Here is a 20,941-nt window from a genome sequence, read left to right on the forward strand (position 1 = left end):
AATAAGATCACCCCTTAGTCTTCGTTTTTCCAAACTAAATAGCCCCAAGTGTAATAACCTATCTTGGTATTGCAGACCCCCCAGTCCTCTAATAACCTTGGTCGCTCTTCTCTGCACCCGCTCCAGTTCAGCTATGTCTTTCTTATACACCGGAGACCAGAACTGTGCACAGTATTCTAAGTGTGGTCGAACTAGTGACTTGTATAGAGGTAAAATTATGTTCTCCTCATGAGCATCTATGCCTCTTTTAATACATCCCATTATTTTATTTGCCTTTGTAGCAGCTGCCTGACACTGGCCACTGAATATGAGTTTGTCATCCACCCATATACCCAGGTCTTTTTCATTGACGGTTTTGCCCAGAGTTTTAGAATTAAGCACATAGTTATACATCTTATTACTTCTACCCAAGTGCATGACCTTACATTTATCCCCATTAAAGCTCATTTGCCATTTATCAGCCCAAGCTTCTAGTTTACATAAATCATCCTGTAATATAAAATTGTCCTCCCCTGTATTGATTACCCTGCAGAGTTTAGTGTAATCTGCAAATATTGAAATTCTACTCTGAATGCCCCCTACAAGGTCATTAATAAATATGTTAAAAAGAAGAGGGCCCAATACTGACCCCTGTGGTACCCCACTGCTAACCGCAACCCAGTCCGAGTGTGCTCCATTAATAACCACCCTTTGTTTCCTATCCCTGAGCCAGCTCTCAACCCACTTACACATATTTTCCCCTATCCCCATTACTCTCATTTTATGTAACAACCTTTTGTGTGGCACCGTATCAAAAGCTTTGGAAAAGTCCATATACACTACGTCCACTGGGTTCATTTGGTCCAGTCCGGAACTTACCTCTTCATAGAAGCTGATCAAATTAGTCTGACATGAACGGTCCCTAGTAAACCCGTGCTGATACTGGGTCATAAGGTTATTCCTCTTCAGATACTCCAGTATAGTATCCCTTAGAATGCCCTCCAGGATTTTACCCACAGTAGAGGTTAAGCTTACTGGCCTATAATTACCGAGTTCAGTTTTTGCCCCTTTTTTGAATATTGGCACCACATTTGCTATACGCCAGTCCTGTGGTACAGACCCTGTTATTATGGAGTCTTTAAAGATTAAAAATAATGGTCTATCAATGACTGTCCTTAGTTCCTGCAGGACTCGAGGGTGTATCCCATCCGGGCCCGGAGATTTGTCAATTTTAGTTATTTTTAGACGCCACTGTACTTCCTGCTGGGTTAAGCAGGTGACATTTAATGGGGAATTTTTATCACTAGTCATTTTGTCTGCCATGGGATTTTCTTTTGTAAATACTGATGAAAAAAAGTCATATAGCATATTGGCTTTTTCCTCATCCTCATCCACCATTTCCCCCAGATTATTTTTAAGGGGGCCAACACTGTCATTTTTTAGTTTCTTACTATTTATATAGTTAAAGAATATTTTGGGATTATTTTTACTCTCTCTGGCAATGAGTCTCTGTCTCAATCTTTGCTGCCTTGATTTGCTTTTTACAGAATTTATTTAATTTTCTGTATTTATTTAATGCCTCCTCACTACCTACTTCCTTTAATTCTCTAAATGCTTTCTTTTTGTCCCTTATTGCGCCCCTTACAGCTCTATTTAGCCATGTTGGTTTCCTCCTATTTCTAGTATGTTTATTCCCATACGGTATATACTGTGCACAGGTCCTATCCAGGATGCTAATAAACGTCTCCCATTTTCTTTGTGTATTTTTGTGTCTCAGGATATCGTCCCAGTTAATTGCACCAAGATCCTCTCTCATCCGTTGGAAATTTGCCCTCCTGAAGTTTAGTGTCCTTGTCACCCCCCTACTACCCATCTTATTAAAGGTTACATGAAAACTTATTATTTTGTGATCACTATTCCCCAAGTGACCCCCAACCCTTATATTTGATATGCGGTCTGGCCTGTTGGTTAATATTAGGTCTAGCAGTGCCCCCCTCCTTGTTGGGTCCTGAACCAGTTGTGAAAGGTAATTGTCTCTCATAGTTGTCAAAAACCGATTACCTTTGCTGGAACTGCAGGTTTCTGTTCCCCAATCTATTTCAGGGTAGTTGAAGTCCCCCATAATAATGACTTCTCCTTGAGTCGCAGCTTCATCTATTTGCTTTACGAGGATATTCTCCATTGCTTCCATTATTTTTGGAGATTTATAACAAATCCCTATCAGTAATTTATTATTTTTTCCCCCTCCCCTTATCTCCACCCACAGGGACTCTACATTTTCATTAAATTCACCTATATTATCACGCTGGATGGGTTTTAAGGACGATTTTACATATAGACACACCCCTCCCCCTCGCTTATCTGTACGGTCATTTCTGAACAGGCTATAACCCTGCAAGTTAACAGCCCAGTCATGGCTCTCATCCAGCCACGTCTCAGATATCCCCACCATGTCATAATTATGCTCCAACAACATTAGTTCTAATTCATCCATTTTGTTGGCGAGGCTTCTGGCATTAGTATACATGCACTTGATGTTACTCTCTGTACCTCTATTCTTTCTTAAATTACTAACTGTTCTAACCCCACCCCCCATGCCACCGCCACCCCCAACTTCCTTATTTGTGCCCAGGTCTCTATCTGCACTATCTTCCCCTCCTATAAAATGAATACCCTCCCCCCCAATCCCTAGTTTAAACACTCCTCCAACCTTCTAACCATTTTCTCCCCCAGCACAGCTGCCCCTTCCCCATTGAGGTGCAGCCCGTCCCTAGCGTAGAGCCTGTAGCCAACTGAGAAGTCGGCCCAGTTTTGCAGGAACCCAAACCCCTCCTTCCTACACCAATTCTTGAGCCACTTATTAACCTCCCTAATCTCCCGTTGCCTCTCTGGCGTGGCACATGGTACAGGCAGTATTTCGGAAAATACCACGTTGGAGGTCCTTGCTTTCAGCTTACAGCCTAATTCCCTGAAATCATCTTTAAGGACCTTCCACCTACCTCTAACTTTGTCATTTGTGCCAATGTGCACCATGACCGCTGGGTCCTCACCAGCCCCTCCCAGTAATCTGTCCACCCGATCAGCGATGTGTCGGACTCGAGCGCCAGGTAGGCAGCACACCGTCCGACGATCCCTGTCTTTGTGACAGATTGCCCTATCTGTTCCCCTAATAATTGAGTCCCCCACTACCAGCACCTGTCTAGCCTGCCCTGCTCTCCTATTTGCCTCCTTACTGGAGCAGTCACTCCTCCGGCTTTCAGAGGACATGCCTGGCTGCAGCAGTGCTACCCCTGTACTGGCACCCCCCTCATCTGCCAACTTAGCAAACTTATTGGGGTGTGCCAGATCAGGACTAGCCTCCCTGGCACTCTTCCCTTTACCCCGCCTTCTATCTGTCACCCAGCTAACTGCCACACTGTCCTGCAGCTCCATCCTACCATCCCCCTCCTCATCTATCCCATTGAGCGTCTGCTCTGTGAGCAGAAGACTCCTCTCCATATTGTCTATGGATCTCAGCGTTGCCAGCTGCACATTTAGATCCAGTATCTGGGTTTCCAAATGCACAATGTGCTCACATCTCGCACAGCAGTATACACCCTCGACCAGCTGGTCAAGGACTGCATACATGTGGCAAGATGTGCACTGGATGGCATTAACAATTGTCGAGCACATTTCCTAATGGGGATTGCACCACACACAAACGTTAATTAAAAATAAATACAAAGTATTAATTAAAAAAAACAAAACAGAAGCAATTCCTCCCTTGGAAACTCCCTGATTCCAAAGTCACTGAATCACAAGTCACACACTTACCGCCGTTCACACTTATGCTCAGGTCACACTCAGCTCGCTCACACTCGCTGTGCTGAAGATTTATAGATTTTTTTTTTTTTCTCTCTATCTCCCCTCAACAGCAATCCACCTTGCTGTTCAGATGCACTTCCAAATTGTACTATTTACCAACACAATAACAGTTCACAGTCTAACAGGAAACCTCATAGCATGAACCAGTGGGGAATGCTGTTGAACTGATTGTTCGTTATGCCTCCCAAATGTGGAATAAAAAGCCACCAAACAATGTTATGTAGGCAAAAATAATACCAATAAAAACTTCTACTCAGAGTAAAAAGAAGAAAAAATGTGGCAGCACTGCCCAGAAGCGAGATTTAATGTGCACTCAGTGGTCAATGTTAGAACCCGACACTCTCGGGAGGTGCTCGCGTCCAGAATGAGGAGAGAAACATGCAGCAGGAATAGAAAAGAACGCGGCAACACTCACCGGACCTGTGATTCAGACTTTTCCTTTTATTGAAGCAACTGTGAACACATCTTCACGGCACAGGGGAGATAATCAACAAATGAGGTGAGCGGGGAGAGGACAACGGCCGTTTCACGCCAACATGGCTAGGGATATTAGATCAATAATAAGGAAACACTGGCACGTATTGGAAAGAGATAGAGATCTGGCCAGCAAAGCTGCTGGCGGACCTCTTATCTCCAATAGACGAGGTAAAAGAATGAGAGATGTGTTAGTTCGGAACCGCATAGTTAATAACAAAGCAACCTGGTTGGAACAGATGACCCCGAAGGGGAACCACCGATGTAGACAATGTCGGTTTTGTTGTTTCCATATTCAGGATTCTGTTTTGAATATTGGTCCTTGTTCACACAGTGTCAAACAATTGATCACCTGCAAAACAGACTACGTGGTGTATGTGGTTTTCTGTCCTTGCAAGAGATTTTACATCGGGAAAACGATAAGGAAATTATATGTTCGCTTTAGAGAACATTACAGGTCCATTCATTCAGGAAAAGGTGTTCCCAGATTGATTCAACATATTAGAGAATGCCATGAGGGTAACCCCGATGTACTAACTTTTGCAGGTATTGAAAAAGTTTTTTTGCCTAAACAAGGAGGTGACCTGCAGAAGTTATTGTTACAACGGGAAGCCAGATGGATTATGAGGACTAGGGCGACAGGACCGGCTGGTCTTAATGAGAAAATTGACATGTCAGTCTTCTTGTGAAGGGTATTGTTGGAATAACCGCTACAATATCGCTATCCCCTTTGTTATTAATTGGTGGGACATTAGCCTGTACATTAGAGACCAGCTTTTTCGTTATTTTCTTTTGGTTAGCTGTATGTATAGACAAATGGAATGATTAACACAGAGAAATAAAGTATAATAATGGGTTTTGGCTTTCCCGCATTGACACCGGTCCCAATATTATTAGATGGTCTTTGAAAAAATATCTTTCGTTAAAAAAATGCATCTTGAACAGTCTCAGTGTTGTTTGAAATGACTACTCATATTTTATATCAATATTTCGTTGAATTTTGTTACTCCAGGTGTGAATGTGTAATATCTCTTGATGCATTTTCCCCTGTTTTATGCTGATATTCATATTTTTAATTGTATTTTAACTGGCACCTGTTTTTGCTCGCGCTGATTGGGACTGACGTCTGGGGGGGCGGTGATCTTTCACTTACTTCTCTCGGCGTCATTTCCTCTCAATGTGGACCCGTAGAAGCGCCGGTGTTGGCGTGAAACGGCCGTTGTCCTCTCCCCGCTCACCTCATTTGTTGATTGTCTCCCCCGTGCCGTGAAGATGTGTCCACAGTTGCTTCCATAAAAGGAAAAGTCTGAATCACAAAAATTAAGTCCCCACTCAGGCCCTACATCTGTCAATGGAAAAACAGAGGTTTTCACATTATTAGTGGCTCAAAGGCTATTGGTAGGCAATATGGTTTCGATAAACCAGCAATATCTGCTCTTGAAAAGTCGAACTTCTCTCTCATTTCTGAGCCTAGCAGTTTGCCCAAACCACATTTAGCATCCCTATATTTAGCACTACTGTAGCGACAACAACCCACTTAATTTACAGTGCGTTCACCGCACCTGGGGCACTATATGGGCACTATGCATTGGGTAATAAATGGCACATGTGCAATTTTCACTCACCAACATCCACTGCGTGCTAATTTCTGGAAATTGTCTGTGGAGTCAAAATAGTCACTAGTCCTATAGATTAGTTAGAATTTCCAAAATGGAGTTATAATATGGGGATTTCTACTGCTCTGGTTTTCTGCCATTTTGTTATATTAGGACATCTGCAAATGGTGTGTCACATTTTCTCTGGGATCCAATCCTGCACCGTCTGCATCTGTCATCAGACACTGCCTTATGTATTCTGCAAACAACAAAAAACTGACTGGCACATACAGATTAGTGTGAATAGGTGCATACCAGGAGGAGCTCCCTCTATATACAATATACAAAAAAAGGTTGCACTCTATCATGGTAAGGCATGTCAATGTGAAAAATATATGAAGTGCTTCATAGAAGTTTAGAACATAGAGGCGTGAAAATAAAAAATCACATGTTTTTCCCCAAAAATTATCTTTTAGCAATGATTTTTTTATTTTCACAAGTGTAAAAGGAGAAAATGGACCAATAAAGTTGTTGTGCAATTTCTTCTGAATACACCGATGCCCCATATGTGGGGGAAAACCACTCTTTGTGTGCATGGCAGGGCTTGGAAGGGAAGGAGTGCCGGTGTACTGTAGAGAATATCAGTACTCCAGTATTGCCGAAGCTTTGGCTTTCGGAATATGCCCATATGCTGCACAATTTCTCCAAAATGTCATCATCTCTGCTGCATTTACAGGGGTCCATCTGGTGTATGACGACGTGGAATTTTGGGTTAAAAATTGTTGGGCATACAGTTTTATCTGGGCCACCATAAGATTTATTATTTCATCACTGAAAAAGAATTTGAAGAAGTCAATTTCAGTGAGGCCGGTGGTATCAAACTGGATTCCTGAGATGCTGCTGAAATCAGGAATGATGGGCTAATAATTTTTGGGGGGTGCAATCAATATGGGATAGATTTCTGCAGGAGGTGCCTGGGTCCTAGGACGCCTTGATGGGGGTCCTTCCTCACTAGAGGAGGAGGAGGATGAATAGAGGAATGTGGGGTCTTCTTGACTGGCTGAATCCGTGTTGGACGCAAGGAAGGTGTAAGCCTCCTCTGGTGAATAGCACCTTCTTGACGAATGAGCCACTTTTTTTTATATTTTTTCAAACCCCGGGGATGTGTATGTAAGTGCTGCTTTTACAAATGTAATGTGTGGGGTTTGTGTATAGGGTACTATTTATTAAAACAAAACAGAGAGAAAAAATGTAGAAGAAACAAGAAAAAAATGAAAAGAAAAATCAGCAAAAAAAATAAGTTTGTATAAAAAAAAGGGTAAATTTACCCTACGCAACTAATCTTTTTTTTTTTCAAAAGAAAACCGAACGCCACTAACAATGTGACGTACGCTCCCCTAGTGCACTCACTAAAACTTAGACAACGCAACTAATTATTCTTTTTACAAAAGAAAAGCGAACGCCACCAACAGTGTGACGTACGCTCCCCTAATGCACTAGAGATTATCGGGCGATAGCAGATTTTTTTATGCAAAAAAAAAAGACGCTACCTCCCTACCTATAGAACTAATCTGTACGATTTTTTTTCTGAAAGATGATCGGTCGTCACTAACGCTGTGACGCCGGCTAATCTACGTCTAAAACTACACTGTACTAACTACTATTATTTTTTTTCTAAAAATCGGACATCATTTAGAATACGATGTCCGCTACGCTAACTAGCTAAAAAAAAGAAAAATTCCAGTGGCGCAGTCTCTGATCAGCAGCGATACTGAGCAGAGCACAGCGGACACAGGAAAAGCAGGAAAGCTCTGCGCAGGACGCCGCGCACACAAAACAAAGGGCAAAAAAATGCAATAAAAATTCAATTGGAGGGGGAGAGGGGGTTCTGGAACAGGGATGGGGGGACTGGGAAAGGGGACATCAACGAACACTGACGCCGACTACGCTACCTTGCTACGTCTAAAACTACACTGTACTAACTACTATTATTATTTTTTTCATCCACTACGCTAACTAGCTAAAAAAAGAAAAATTTCAGTGGCACAGTCTCTGATCAGCAGCAAAACTGATCAGAGCGCTGCGGACACAGGAAGAGCACGAAAGCTCTGAACAGGAAGCCGCACACACAAAATAAGTGCAAAAAAAGTGTGCTGAAAATTCAATTGGAGGGGGGGAGGGGGGTACTGGAACAGGGATGGGGAAACGTCACCAAACACTGACGGTGGCTACGCTACCTTGCTATGTCTAAACTACACTGTACTAACTACTATTATTTTTTTTCTAAAAAAAAAAAACAAAAAACGGACGTCGCTTAGACTGCGATGTCCGCTACACTAACTAGCTAAAAAAATTAAAAGTCCTGTGGCACAGTCTCTGATCAGCAGCGATACAGATCAGAAGGCTTCGGACACAGGTAGAGTGCAAATGCTCTGCGTGGGACGCCGCACACAGGAAAAAAAGCGCTAAAAATTCAATTGGAGAGTGTGATTACTGGAACAGGGATGGGTGACTGGGCACAGTGAGGCGGGGAGGTGCTGCTGCTGCTGTGATCAAAGGAGTCACACAGAAAGCAGTACACAGTAGGCAGATGCAGGAGAATCACTCTGGAGCAAGATGCTGAAGGAGGCAGGAGATCGCAAGGGAGATCACACTGCCACAAATGGATTCTTTCTCTCCGGTAAACAGAGGGGCTTGAAGAACCGCTCTGCATGCCAAATCTGAGGTAATCATGGCATGCAGGGCGGTGATCCCTATTTTAGATTAACCTCTTTGGCGCTGATTGGCTAGAAGCTAATGTTCAGCCAATCAGCGCCATAGGGGTTAATCAGGTGAGGTGACGTGGTGATAACCCCACCCACTGTGACTGCAGTGATTAGTGCTATGTCACACAGCACCGATGACAGCATGGCCCATGTTTGTTTTTTTAACTTTATTGTCACATTGCTGTGATTGGCTGGTCAGAATTAACCAGCCAATCACAGCGATCGCCGATGCGGGGGGGGGAGGGGGTGCAGCCCCCTGGGGCGACGTGCAGGGATGGTCTGCTGTCAGGGAACCCGATCACCGCGCCGTGACCGGAAAATGTACGGCGCATTTCGCGAAGGGGTTAGATCAGAGAGTGGTATCACACAAAACACTTAATAAGTAACATTTCCCACATGTCTACTTTACATCAGCACAATTTTAGAAACAATTTTTTTTATTTTGTTAGGATATTACAAGGGTTAAAAGTTGACCAGCGATTTCTAATTTTTCCAACAAAATTTACAAAACCATTTTTTTAGGGACCATCTCACATTTGAAGTGAGTTTGGGGGGGTCAACATAACAGAAAATACCCAAAAGTGACACCATTCTAAAAACTACACCCCTCAGGGTGCGCAAAACCACATTCAAGAAGTTTATTAACCCACAGGTGCTTCACGAGAACTAATGCAATGTGGAAGGAAAAAAAATGAACATTTTACTTTTTTCACAAAAAATTTACTTTGGAACTATTTTTTTTTTAATTTTCACAAGGGTATCAGGAGAAAATAGACCACAAAATTTGTTGTGCAATTTCTCCTGAGTACGCCGATACCCCATATGTATCCCCACTGTTTGGGTGCATGGCAGGGCTTAGAAAGAAGGGAGCACCATTTGACTTTTTGAATGCAAAATTGGCTGGAATTAATTATGGCGCCATGTCGCGTTTAGAGACCCTCTGATGTACCTAATCAGTGGAAACCCCCCCAATTCTATCTCCAACCCCAAACCCAACACACCCCTAACCCTAACCCCAACACACCCCTAACCCTAATCCCAACCCTAACCACACCCCTAACCACAACACAACCCTAACCCTAATCTCAACCCTAACTATAACCCTAACCAAAAACCTAACCCTAGCACACCCCTAACCCTAATCCTAACCCTAACATTACCCTAGCCCAAACCATAACCCTAACCTTAGCCCTAACCCTAGCCCTAACCCAACTCACTTTAGCCCAACTCTAACCCTAATGTAAATACATTTATTTTCTTTCATTATTTTTCCCTAAGTGGGTGATAAAAGGGGGTTTTTATTTACAATTTTTTATTTTAAGTCTATTTAGTGTCTATCACAGTGATCAAAATGAACCAACAGGAACATTTTCCTATTGTTGCCAGGTGTCGGCCGGCAGATCTCGGTGGGAGCAATACGCATGCACCCGGAAGATGCTGAGGAATATCATGGGGGGATTCCTGGATTCCAGAGGTATAGGGGGGGCGATCGGGTGACCCCATTTCTCTCTCTTCTGATGTGCGATGACATCAAAGGAGAGAGAAATTAAATGGAAAATAGGACTTTTTTCTTGCAGTTGCCGTTATACCGTTAATAAAGGCAATCGCAACACCAGTGGCGGTAAAAACCATCTTGAATCATTTTCTCTGGGGTCTCATCTACCACTGGTAGCCGAGACCATGGAGAAATTCTGACTCTGGGGGGCCCTATACACTTTTTAAGTATCCTTTATTGCTGCCCTGAAAAGACGTATCGGCGGTCATTAAGGGATTAAAATCACCACATGTTGAAGGGTGGAGTGCTCAGTCAGTAAGCTAAGATACAAACGACAAAAAACTGACTGGCACATCCAGACTAGTGTGAATAGGTGCATACCTGGAGGAGCTACCTCCATATACAATATACAAAAAAAGGTTGCTCTCTGTCATGCTAAAGCATGTCAATGTGAAATATATGAAATATGCATTGTTTATTCTGCAGGCAGCTCTGGTAATGGAGGAGATGTCGGAAGGGGTTAAAAGGTGATAGATAATAAGACATCTACTGAAATGATCAAACTTAAGTCTTCTTCAGTAAAAAAAGGAGAAATTATTGATGAAACAACTCAGGAGTAATTAGAGTATGTGGCTCAGTGGCTCTTGACAATCTAAACTATCGTAAAGGCCAATATTTTCTGTCAAATGAGTTTCAAGAAGAAAAATTATGCATTTAAAGAGAACTATGTATAATATTGCAGAACTGAGGTGTCTTAAATTTAGATCTTGGGCATTTGGCAGAGGAAATTGAGATCTTTTTTAAAGACTACCAGGGAGTTACAGACATACGTCAGGGCGGCCTATCATAGCACAATCAAACTACTCATTTATGGTGGACCATTGGAGCTGCTATAAGTCCTGGCCAGAGGAGTAGAGAAAGTATTAGTGCTCCACATTTCAGGAGAGATTGTGCAGTAATCTGAATTCCTCAGGACTGAAAACGTAATTTATGATGTGGAGTGAATCCATGAAACCAGGGCTCAAGCCATGTCAGCACCTCTTCTACAGGCGTGAATGAATGTATATTACAGCCATCAACCACGCACAGCTTAGAGATATATCATGGCATAGGTGTGATGTTTTTATGTAGTTTATCACAATCCTGTTTTAAGTTAGTTGGTTTTAAAAGAAACTGAAAAGTCAGGATAAAGGGAAACTCTATTGTTATTGTACAGAAATTCACACTTGGCCCTCACTGCATATTAAATGTTGTTGCTCTTACAGGCCCATCCTAATATTTTTCTTCAAGTGATTTTCTAACTTGTCAGCACATTCTACGTACACTGTCATATGGCTTTGTAGTTTACAGATCTGGGCAGGTAAGGGTTAGCATCTTCTTATCCCAGGGGGTAGGTGCATCTTCCAGGTTCAAACTTCTATAGCAAAGGGTTTCCACAGCGCACAAAAACATTTGACCAGTTTTAGATGGAGGAGAATGTTGTGGTCTAGAGGCAAAATGGTGATCACACGATTGTGATATGACCGGATCACAAGACCGATAAAGCAGCCACATTCGTTAACTGAGAAGAATCTATGACTCCTCTGTATTTAGTGGTTACTACTCACCTGGGTAGTCATATGTAGGAATCTCCTCTTTACACCACTCATCACCCCTCACATATGTCTCTGTAGTATTAATATGGGACAGATCTTCACCCTGAAACAAATATTGTAAAAGTCACCGACAGATGGAGAAGTCACATTTACGATAAGCTCCAATACTGCCATCTCCACCGTTCTCATTACACAAGAATAAATCATATAATACTGGTGGATAAAACAAGACTGAGAACAAGAACTTCACAGCTGACTACACATCATAAGGGAAGTCTCATGACACCTTCTCTCCATCTACCTGAGGATCCTGAGGAACATTGGGATCTTCTTGTTTACAGTCCTGTGGAAATGGATGGGGACATCTCTCTGGTGTTGTCCTGTTACTGGATGGATCTGGAGGAAACACATACAGGGACAGAATTCATTCTTTACATACAGATAATTATAGGCCATGTGTATTTAGTCCTGCTTATTACCTGGTGATATGAGGGGCTGGGGAACCTCCATCATGACGTACTTGTAGAGATCTTTGTGTCCTTTTAAATACTCCCACTCCTCCATGGAGAAATAGACAGCGACATCCTGACACCTTATAGGAACCTGACACATACAATGATACCGTCATCCCCTGATCCCTTCATAGCATTACTGTATAATGTTGTAGCATTCCCAGCAGTGTCACCTCTCCAGTCAGCAGCTCAATCATCTTGTAAATCAGTTCTAGGATCTTCTGGTCATTGATGTCCTCATGTATCAGTAGGTGAGGTGGAGGCCCCGTGATTGGGCTCAGGGGTCTTCCCCATCCCTCAGACACTGGGTCCTGACAGCGTTCACTAGAGATCTTCTTCACTACTGTGTAATCCTGGTTATGGAGAGACACATTAATAAATCTCACTACAGACATTTCCAGAGTCCTCACCTCTCCAGTTCTGTCCATCTGTTATTCCCATAGATAAGAATGATGTAATGTGACATCATCAGAATCTCTCACCTCTCCAGTAAGCCGGAAGAGGATCTCTAAGGTGAGGTGTAATATCTTATGGGCCATCTTGTCTCTGTCCATATCCATCTTTGATAGGAATATCAAGAAAATTACTGAGAGGATCGGATATTGTAGAGACCTTAATGAGAAGAAGAAGAGCCGATGTAACATCATAAAAATCCTGTGTAATAATACAATTACTGGAGATAAAATAAGGGAAACATATGAGGAGATTTATTATTTTACAGTAATTAGTTTTCTTCTTTACATTGTAAGAGTGTCACTGGTAATGTGCTAGAGGGGAGATATGTTTTACTGAGGTTATTTTCTTCAGTGATATGAACCTGGAAGTTTGCTACAGCATGTTATGCTCCCATTAGAGTTCCTGAATTCTGTGGGGTCTCCTGGATGTTATTGCAGGGGCTCACTATAAGGATAGGAGCTCCTATAATGTTACTTAAGAACCTTCACCACAAATTATGTAACGGCACAATGTCGTGTGTCCGAGTCTCAGCCCAACGTTATGCCTCTCCCCCCTCGTTACCAAGTGACACGTCCAATGTTATAGGCGTCTGCAGCTCCCAGTCCGACCTGTATTGACTATGACCAGAAACAAAGCACAAGGTCGATCACTGACAGGAGCCGCAGGAATCTGGGGGAGACGTCACATGGGGAACACTGCTTGTTCTAGGGCGGAGACCCCAAAATCTCCATATATGAGGGGAAAATGGAAAACGCTGCTTACCAGAAAGCTCCAAAGACAACGGCGTATCTGTAACCAGCCTGACCCCTCTGTCCATTACCCAATGATCGGTTATACTGGGAGAGGGGTGAAGGGTTGCACTATGCTGTCTCTCTCCTAATTTATGTGTTTGTGAAAGGAGAGTAAAATTTTATATTTAATAAAAATTCATTCAAAAAGTCGTTCTTGTCTCCTCAGTGTTACCACAAATGCGTAACAAAAAAACAACTGTTAATGACAGACAAACAAAAAAAAAAATGAAAAAACTAATTGTAAACGCTGAAGGCATCAATGTCAAGGGGAAACTGAAAGTGTATCCTTAGCGGAACCACAATTTGCATATCATTGTTCGGGAGCCAAGCCGCGAGTATATTACTAGTAGGTTATAATCCTGTCACTCTATGGTTGCGTCTGGTTGCTTGTTTCTTTCCCTTTGTTGTTGTTACTTGTGTGATTTATTATCTTTTTGTCACGTATGTGTATTGGTTCTGACATTTGGGATCTTGTTGTCATGTGACAATCACGATATAAAAAACCCCCAAAAGATAAGATGGAGGCATGTAAAAGAAGTCCGACCCTGGAATGTGGCAACAGGTGCGTGATCACACCACAACCCCTTTTCCATCATGTCTCCATGTAATGCTGCTTGTGCCGACAGCTGATGGATCTCACGTCACGTATCTGACAGGATCTTCTCCTGGAATGTTTAACCGACTAATGAGCAGGCCTAATTTTTGTGGTAATAACTCTGGAACGCTTCAACAAATCCTAGTGATTTTGAGACTTTTTTTCGTGGCACATTTTAATTTATGATAATGGTAAATTTAGGTATGCTTTGTGTTAATTTATAAAAAATATCATAAATTTGACCAACATGTAAAAAAAATTAGCAATTTTCAAACTTGGAATGATTTTCTCTTTAATCCATATAGTTATACCATAGAAAAACATTAATAAATAACATTTCCCTCATGTCTGCTTTACATCTGCACCATTTGTAAAATGTTATTTTATTTTGTTAGCCTTTTAGGAGGTTAAAAATTTAGCAGTAATTTTTATTTTTTTTTCAAGGAAATTTACAACATGTATTTTTTTGAGGGACCTATCCAGGTTTGGAGTGACTTTGGGGGTCCTATATTTGGAAAACTTCCAAAGGTAATACCATTTTAAAACAACACCCCCCACATATGGAAAACTTCTGTCAGGTAGTTTATTAACCCTTCAGGTGATTTTCAGGAATTAATGCAAAGTGACAGGAGAGGAATGAAAAAGTGCATTTTTACCACCTAAATGTCGCTAACTTCTGAATAGACCACTATAAGGCCTTTCACTTGTCCATTTATTTCCAGTACCGGAAAAACTAGTATCGGAGATATCCGTGTCCGTGTGAGAAATACTTGCTGTATTCGTGTGGCAACCGTGTGCCACCTGTGTCCCGCATCAGTACCACACGGATGGCCGCCAGGGAAGAAGTGTTACAGTTAGCACTGTTCCCCGGCATCGGGTGCTGAACACGTCTCTCTCATCATTCTCTCCTGCTCTGTCGGCGTTCGGCACAAGCAGAAGAGAATGATGAGAGTTATGTTAAAGTCATGACGATGACAGCTGGTGGGGGCTTTTGGGACAATTACTCCCATCAGCCGACACCTGCTGCCGCTAATAACAGAGACAGCAGGAGCGGATGATCAGGGTATTTCTCAGCCGCCACCTGCGATATAACTAAATAAATGAATGAAAAACCTGATGTGGGTTCCCCCCCTATTTTCTTTAACCAATCAGGCAAAACTGTCAGCTTCAGCAAGGTTGGTTATCAAGAATAGAGGGATGCCCATGCTGATTTTTTAATTATTTAAATAATAATTAAAAAAAATGGTGTGGGGTCCCCCCTATTTTTGACAACAGCCTTGCTAAAGCTCAAAGCTGGGGGCTGGTATTCTCAGGCTGGTAAGGAGTCATGGATATTGACCCCCCAGCCTAAAAATAGCAGCCCGCAGCTGCCCAGAAAATGCACATCTATTAGATGAGCCTTTTCTGGCGCTTTGCCGGCTCTTCCCACTTGCTCTGTAGCGGTGGCATGTGGGGTTAATGTCACCTTTGTATTGTCAGGTGACATCAAGCCCAAGACACCTATCCATTACTAATCCTAAGCCTGGCGGCCTCGACCAATCAGCGACGGGCACAGTATCGACGTAGATGTCATAATGGCTGCCATGGCGACGATGATGTCATAAAGGTTGCCTCGACCAATCAGCGACGGGCACAGTCTGCTGCGAATTCTGGAATCATCATTGTCCATATACTACGGGGACATGCATATTCTAGATTACCCGATGCGTTAGAATCGGGCCACAGTCTAGTATGTAAATAAAGACACAGCCAGAATAATGTCACTGCTATTAGCGGCAGCAGGTGTCGGATGATGGGCGTAATAGTCCCAAAAGCCCCCACCTGCTGTCATCATTCTGACTTTAATATAACTCGCATCATTCTCCTCTGCTCGCACCGATTGCCGACAAAGCAGGGGAGAATGATGAGAGCCATCTTCCACACCCGGCGCCGGGGAACAGCGCTCACTGTAGCTCTTCTTCCCCGGTGCCGATGCATGTCACACGGTGACATCCATGTGTGCTCTTCGTGTGCACGTGTGCAGGACGGTTTGCCACCCATGCTGACAGTAAAAAATGGATATGTCTACGTGTGGGGCACACAGACTCACGGACCATGGAAACACACTGACATGTGCACAGACCCATTCATTTGAATGGGTCTACGTGTGTACGTTTCTCCGGTACATGTGAAAACTGTCACCACATGTACCGGAGAGAAGGATGTGTGATAGAGGCCTAACTGGAAGACATTATAGCTGCTATTTGGTCAATTGCCATGACAACCATTAGGACCACATGATCATGATCTCAGGGTGCCGATGGGGTTAAAGAGGAAGCCCCCACACGCTTTTAACCATTTATATGATACTAGACTGTGGCCCGATTCTAATGCATCGGGTATTCTAGAATATGCATGTCCCCGTAGTATATGGACAATGATGATTCCAGAATTCGCGGCAGACTGTGCCCGTCGCTGATTGGTCGAGGCAACCTTTATGACATCATGGTCGCCATGGCAACCATTATGACATCTACGTCGATACTGTGCCCGTCGCTGATTGGTCGAGGCCTGGCGGCCTCGACCAATCAGAGACGCGGGATTTCCATTATGACATCATCGTCGCCATGCTATGCCCGTCGCTGATTGGTCGAGGCCCAGGCGGCCTTGACCAATCAGAGAATGAATAAACGGGACAGACAGACAGACGGAAAAACCCTTAGACAATTATATATATAGATAGTCACTATTGACAGCAGCATCTAAGGCCGTCGTCACACTGGCGAGTTTTACGGACGTATGAGCGCAGAAAATACACCCGTAAAATATGCATAACACACGGCCCAATGATTCCCTATGTCCCAGCTCCTATAAGCCGTATTTTACTGATCCGTATTATACGGTCTTGTACGGCCGTACAAAAACGTAGCATGCTGAGTTTGTCGCCATATTGCGCAAAAAAATCGCCAATGAAAGTCTATGGGGGCGAGAAAAATACGGATTACACACGGACCAGCAGTGTGACTTGCGAGAAATACGCAGCAGTGTTCTATAAAAAAAGCCGGTAATTCAATTTCCGGCTTTTCATTTCTCCTTCCCAAACCCGACAGGATATGAGACATGGTTTACATACAGTAAACCATCTCATATCCCTTTTTTTTTGCATATTCCACACTACTAATGTTAGTAGTGTGTATGTGCAAAATTTGGGCACTGTAGCTTGTAAAATAAAGGGTTAAATCACGGAAAAAATTGGCGTGGGCTCCCATGCAATTTTCTCCGCCAGAGTGGTAAAGCCAGTGACTGGGGGCAGATATTAATAGCCAGGAGAGGGTCCATGGTTATTGCCCCCCCCCCGGCTACAAACATCTGCCCCCAGCCACCCCAGAAAAGGCACATCTGGAAGATGCGCCTATTCTGGCACTTGGCCACTCTCTTCCCACTCCCGTGTAGCGGTGGGATATGGGGTAATGAAGGGTTAATGCCACCTTGCTATTGTAAGGTGACATTAAGCCAGATTAATAATGGAGAGGCGTCAATTATGACACCTATCCATTATTAATCCAATAGTACTAAATGGTTAATAAAACACACACACATGATTACAAAGTATTTTAATGAAATAAATACACAGGTTGTTGTAATATTTTATTAGACTCTTAATCCACCTGAAGACCATCGTCCTGAAACAAAGTTAAAAAAACAAACAACAATATTCCATACCTTCCGTCGTTATGTCCCACGATGTAAATCCATCTGAAGGGGTTAAATCATTTTACAGCCAGGAGCTGTGCTAATGCACTCGCTCGTGCCTGTAAACCCCCGGGTAATGAAAGGAAAGCTGGGTGATCTGTAGTTACCTTGAGTTGCGGTGATGCGCCCCCTGCTGGATGTCCTCATATGAACTCGAGCGTGGGAACTTTTCCAAGGCTCCAGTTCATGAGGACATCCAGCAAATACTTCAATGTAATAATGTGTGTGTGTTTTATTAACCATTTAGTACTATTGGATTAATAATGGATAGGTGTCATAATTGACGCCTCTCCATTATTAATCTGGCTTAATGTCACCTTACAATAGCAAGGTGACATTAACCCTTCATTACCCCATATCCCACCACTACACGGGAGTGGGAAGAGAGAGGCCAAGTGCCAGAATAGGCGCATCTTCCAGATGTGCCTTTTCTGGGGTGGCTGGGGGCAGATGTTTGTAGCCAGGGGGGGCCAATAACCATGGACCCTCTCTAGGCTATTAATATCTGCCCTCAGTCACTGGCTTTACCACTCTGGCGGAGAAAATTGCGCGGGAGCCCACGCCAATTTTTTCTGCCATTTAACCCTTTATTTTACCAGCTACAGCACCCAAATTTTGCACATACACACTACTAACATTAGTAGTGTGGAATATGCAAAAAAAAAGGGGATATGAGATGGTTTACTGTTGGTAAACCATGTCTCATATCCTGTCGGGTTTGTGAAGGAGAAATGAAAAGCCGGCAATTGAATTACCGGCTTTTCACATATCTCGCTCTGAATTAAATATAAATATATATGTGTCTCAATGACATATATATATATATATATATATATATATATATATATATATATGTTTTACCGAACATTTGAGGCCATAAATCCATTAGATGTCGGTTTTGCAGGCCTGCGAGAAAATATCGCAGTACGGATGCCATACGGATTACATACGGAGGATGCCATGCGCAAAATACGCTGACACACCCTGCCTACGGATCACTATTTTAGGAACATTTCTCCGTATTACGGCTGTAAAAAATGGACCGTATTGTCTTACGCTGAGTGTGACGCCGGCCTAAGGCAGAGGTCCCCAACCTTTCTGACCTTGAGAGCCATATTCAGCTTTGAAAGAGGGTCGCGAGCCACAACCAGCTCCTTCCCCACTCACAGTAGTTACCGTATGACAACCAAAGCTTTTCCACTGAAATCACTCCAAGGCAGTATGCCACGGTTTCCTATCTCACCCCCACTCAGATTTGCTGCTCTGTGCAGGGCTACACACAAAAGTCACCAACTAGACATCAGCTCTTATTAACTGTTTACTACTCCTGGTACTAATGCACCAAGCTGACAGGCAGCAGCGAGCCACACATCACGGCATGTGAGCCACAGGTTGGGGACCCCTGATCTAAGGGGTTAAACAGATATGGACGTTGCCAAAACTGATCGTGGCTGATACAGCAAGTTGTCAGTTATAGTGTACAGCCGACAGCTGCTGGATTGTCACCTGTATGGGGAGGCTATTCTCTTATACCTCAGGTCAGTAAAAAGACATATTGGCAGTCATTAAGGGGTTAATAGGACTCACAGGAGGAACTGGCCCAGAAAGCAGAAGATCCAGGGAGTGTCTGCTCTGCAACACATATGGCTGCTCTGTGCACAGGACCTGTGATGAGGTCACAGGAGGGGAGGAGTCAGGGGTCACATGATCAGGGGCCTCAGTGTATACAGGACTCTGCTGTGCTGGTTGTCATGGTGCTGGATGAGGGGAAGTTTATGTGTGGGGTCAGGAGGGGTTTACAGTGTGGATGTAGCAGAGCCGTGTGTGTACGAGGTGTACGGAGCGGAGCCGTGTGTGTACGAGGTGTGCGGAGCGGAGCCGTGTGTGTACGAGGTGTACGGATCGGAGCTGCGTGTGTACGAGGTGTATGGAGCAGAGCCGCATGTGTACGAGGTGGACGGAGCGGAGCCGTGGGTGTACGAGGTGTACGGAGCGGAGCCGTGTGTGTACGAGGTGGACGGAGCGGAGCCGTGGGTGTACGAGGTGTACGGAGCGGAGCCGTGTGTGTATGAGGTGTATGGAGCAGAGCCGCATGTGTACGAGGTGGACGGAGCGGAGCCGTGGGTGTACGAGGTGTACGGAGCGGAGCTGTGTGTGATCAGTGGAAAACATTTTTACAGTCTGAGGATTATTTGGAAATCTCGTCCTCCATTCCGATTCTCCAATGCACCAACAGGATCTCACACCTTTCTGAATGATATCTCTCTGATTACATTGGGAGATTTCTTGCGATTTCCCTTGATGATCTGTCATTTTCTCTCCTGATTTGGATTCTCACCAGGAACATGTCCGTGTAGTATTACAGAGATTGGGGGAGAATTCTTTGCTAGAATTGAGAATTTTTTTTTTCCCATTCAGGAAATGTCATTCCTGGGATCATTTTATCGGCTGATGGGTGTAAGATGGATCCTGGGAAGGTGAAGCCATAGTAGATTGTTCCAACGTAGTGACCTGAAAGTGTTAAAACGTTTTGTAGGCTTTGCCAACTATCATAGGAAATTCATTTGAGGTTTTCTCAGATTGCTGATACTCTTATTGACCTCACATATAAGGGAGCAGATGTCAAGGTTTGGCCACTGGCTGCTATGAGGGCTTTTAAAAATTGAAAGAATGTTTTATGTCTGCTCTTGTTCTAGTCCAACCCGATCTCCAAGAACCATTCATTGTGGAGGTGGATGCTCCGTGGGTCGGGATAAGGGCCTTTTATCTCAAAGTTCCAAAATTCGCACTAATTTGCATTCATGTGAGTAGTAAGGGGGAGGGATGTTTTGTCAAAAAGAAATCTGACAGGTGCCCCGCCCCCTATCAAATTGATATCAAAGTGATATCAAATTGATCTTAAAGGGAATTAAATAGATATCGTATGGCTATCGTAGTGTATTAAAGGGAATGAAATAGATATTATACGGGTATCGTAGTGTATTAAATTGATTACTGACACGATTCCCACAAATTGATAACAAAGTGCGAAATCTGTTTTATAAGCCAATTGATACGCTAATCAGAATTGTTTCATTGTGCCTATTAT

At 43.4% G+C, this 20,941-nt stretch overlaps 1 protein-coding gene across 1 annotated transcript in view; it reads right to left on the reverse strand.

The window, feature by feature from the left end:
- LOC143766335 (uncharacterized) overlaps positions 1 to 19,497 on the reverse strand; it is a 569,027-nt gene extending 549,530 nt beyond the window's left edge. Inside the window, exons 1-6 of the mRNA XM_077253931.1 lie at positions 19,441 to 19,497; positions 12,762 to 12,891; positions 12,453 to 12,632; positions 12,247 to 12,370; positions 12,069 to 12,163; positions 11,780 to 11,870 (exon numbers count right to left, since the gene is read on the reverse strand). Coding sequence (XP_077110046.1) covers positions 11,780 to 11,870; positions 12,069 to 12,163; positions 12,247 to 12,370; positions 12,453 to 12,632; positions 12,762 to 12,891; positions 19,441 to 19,496 — 676 coding nt within the window. The 5' untranslated portion in view covers position 19,497. The remainder of the gene's footprint in view (positions 1 to 11,779; positions 11,871 to 12,068; positions 12,164 to 12,246; positions 12,371 to 12,452; positions 12,633 to 12,761; positions 12,892 to 19,440) is intronic.
- Positions 19,498 to 20,941: the final 1,444 nt, after the last annotated feature.

This window comes from Ranitomeya variabilis, chromosome 4, assembly GCF_051348905.1.
Source record: "Ranitomeya variabilis isolate aRanVar5 chromosome 4, aRanVar5.hap1, whole genome shotgun sequence".
Lineage (NCBI taxonomy): Eukaryota > Metazoa > Chordata > Amphibia > Anura > Dendrobatidae > Ranitomeya > Ranitomeya variabilis.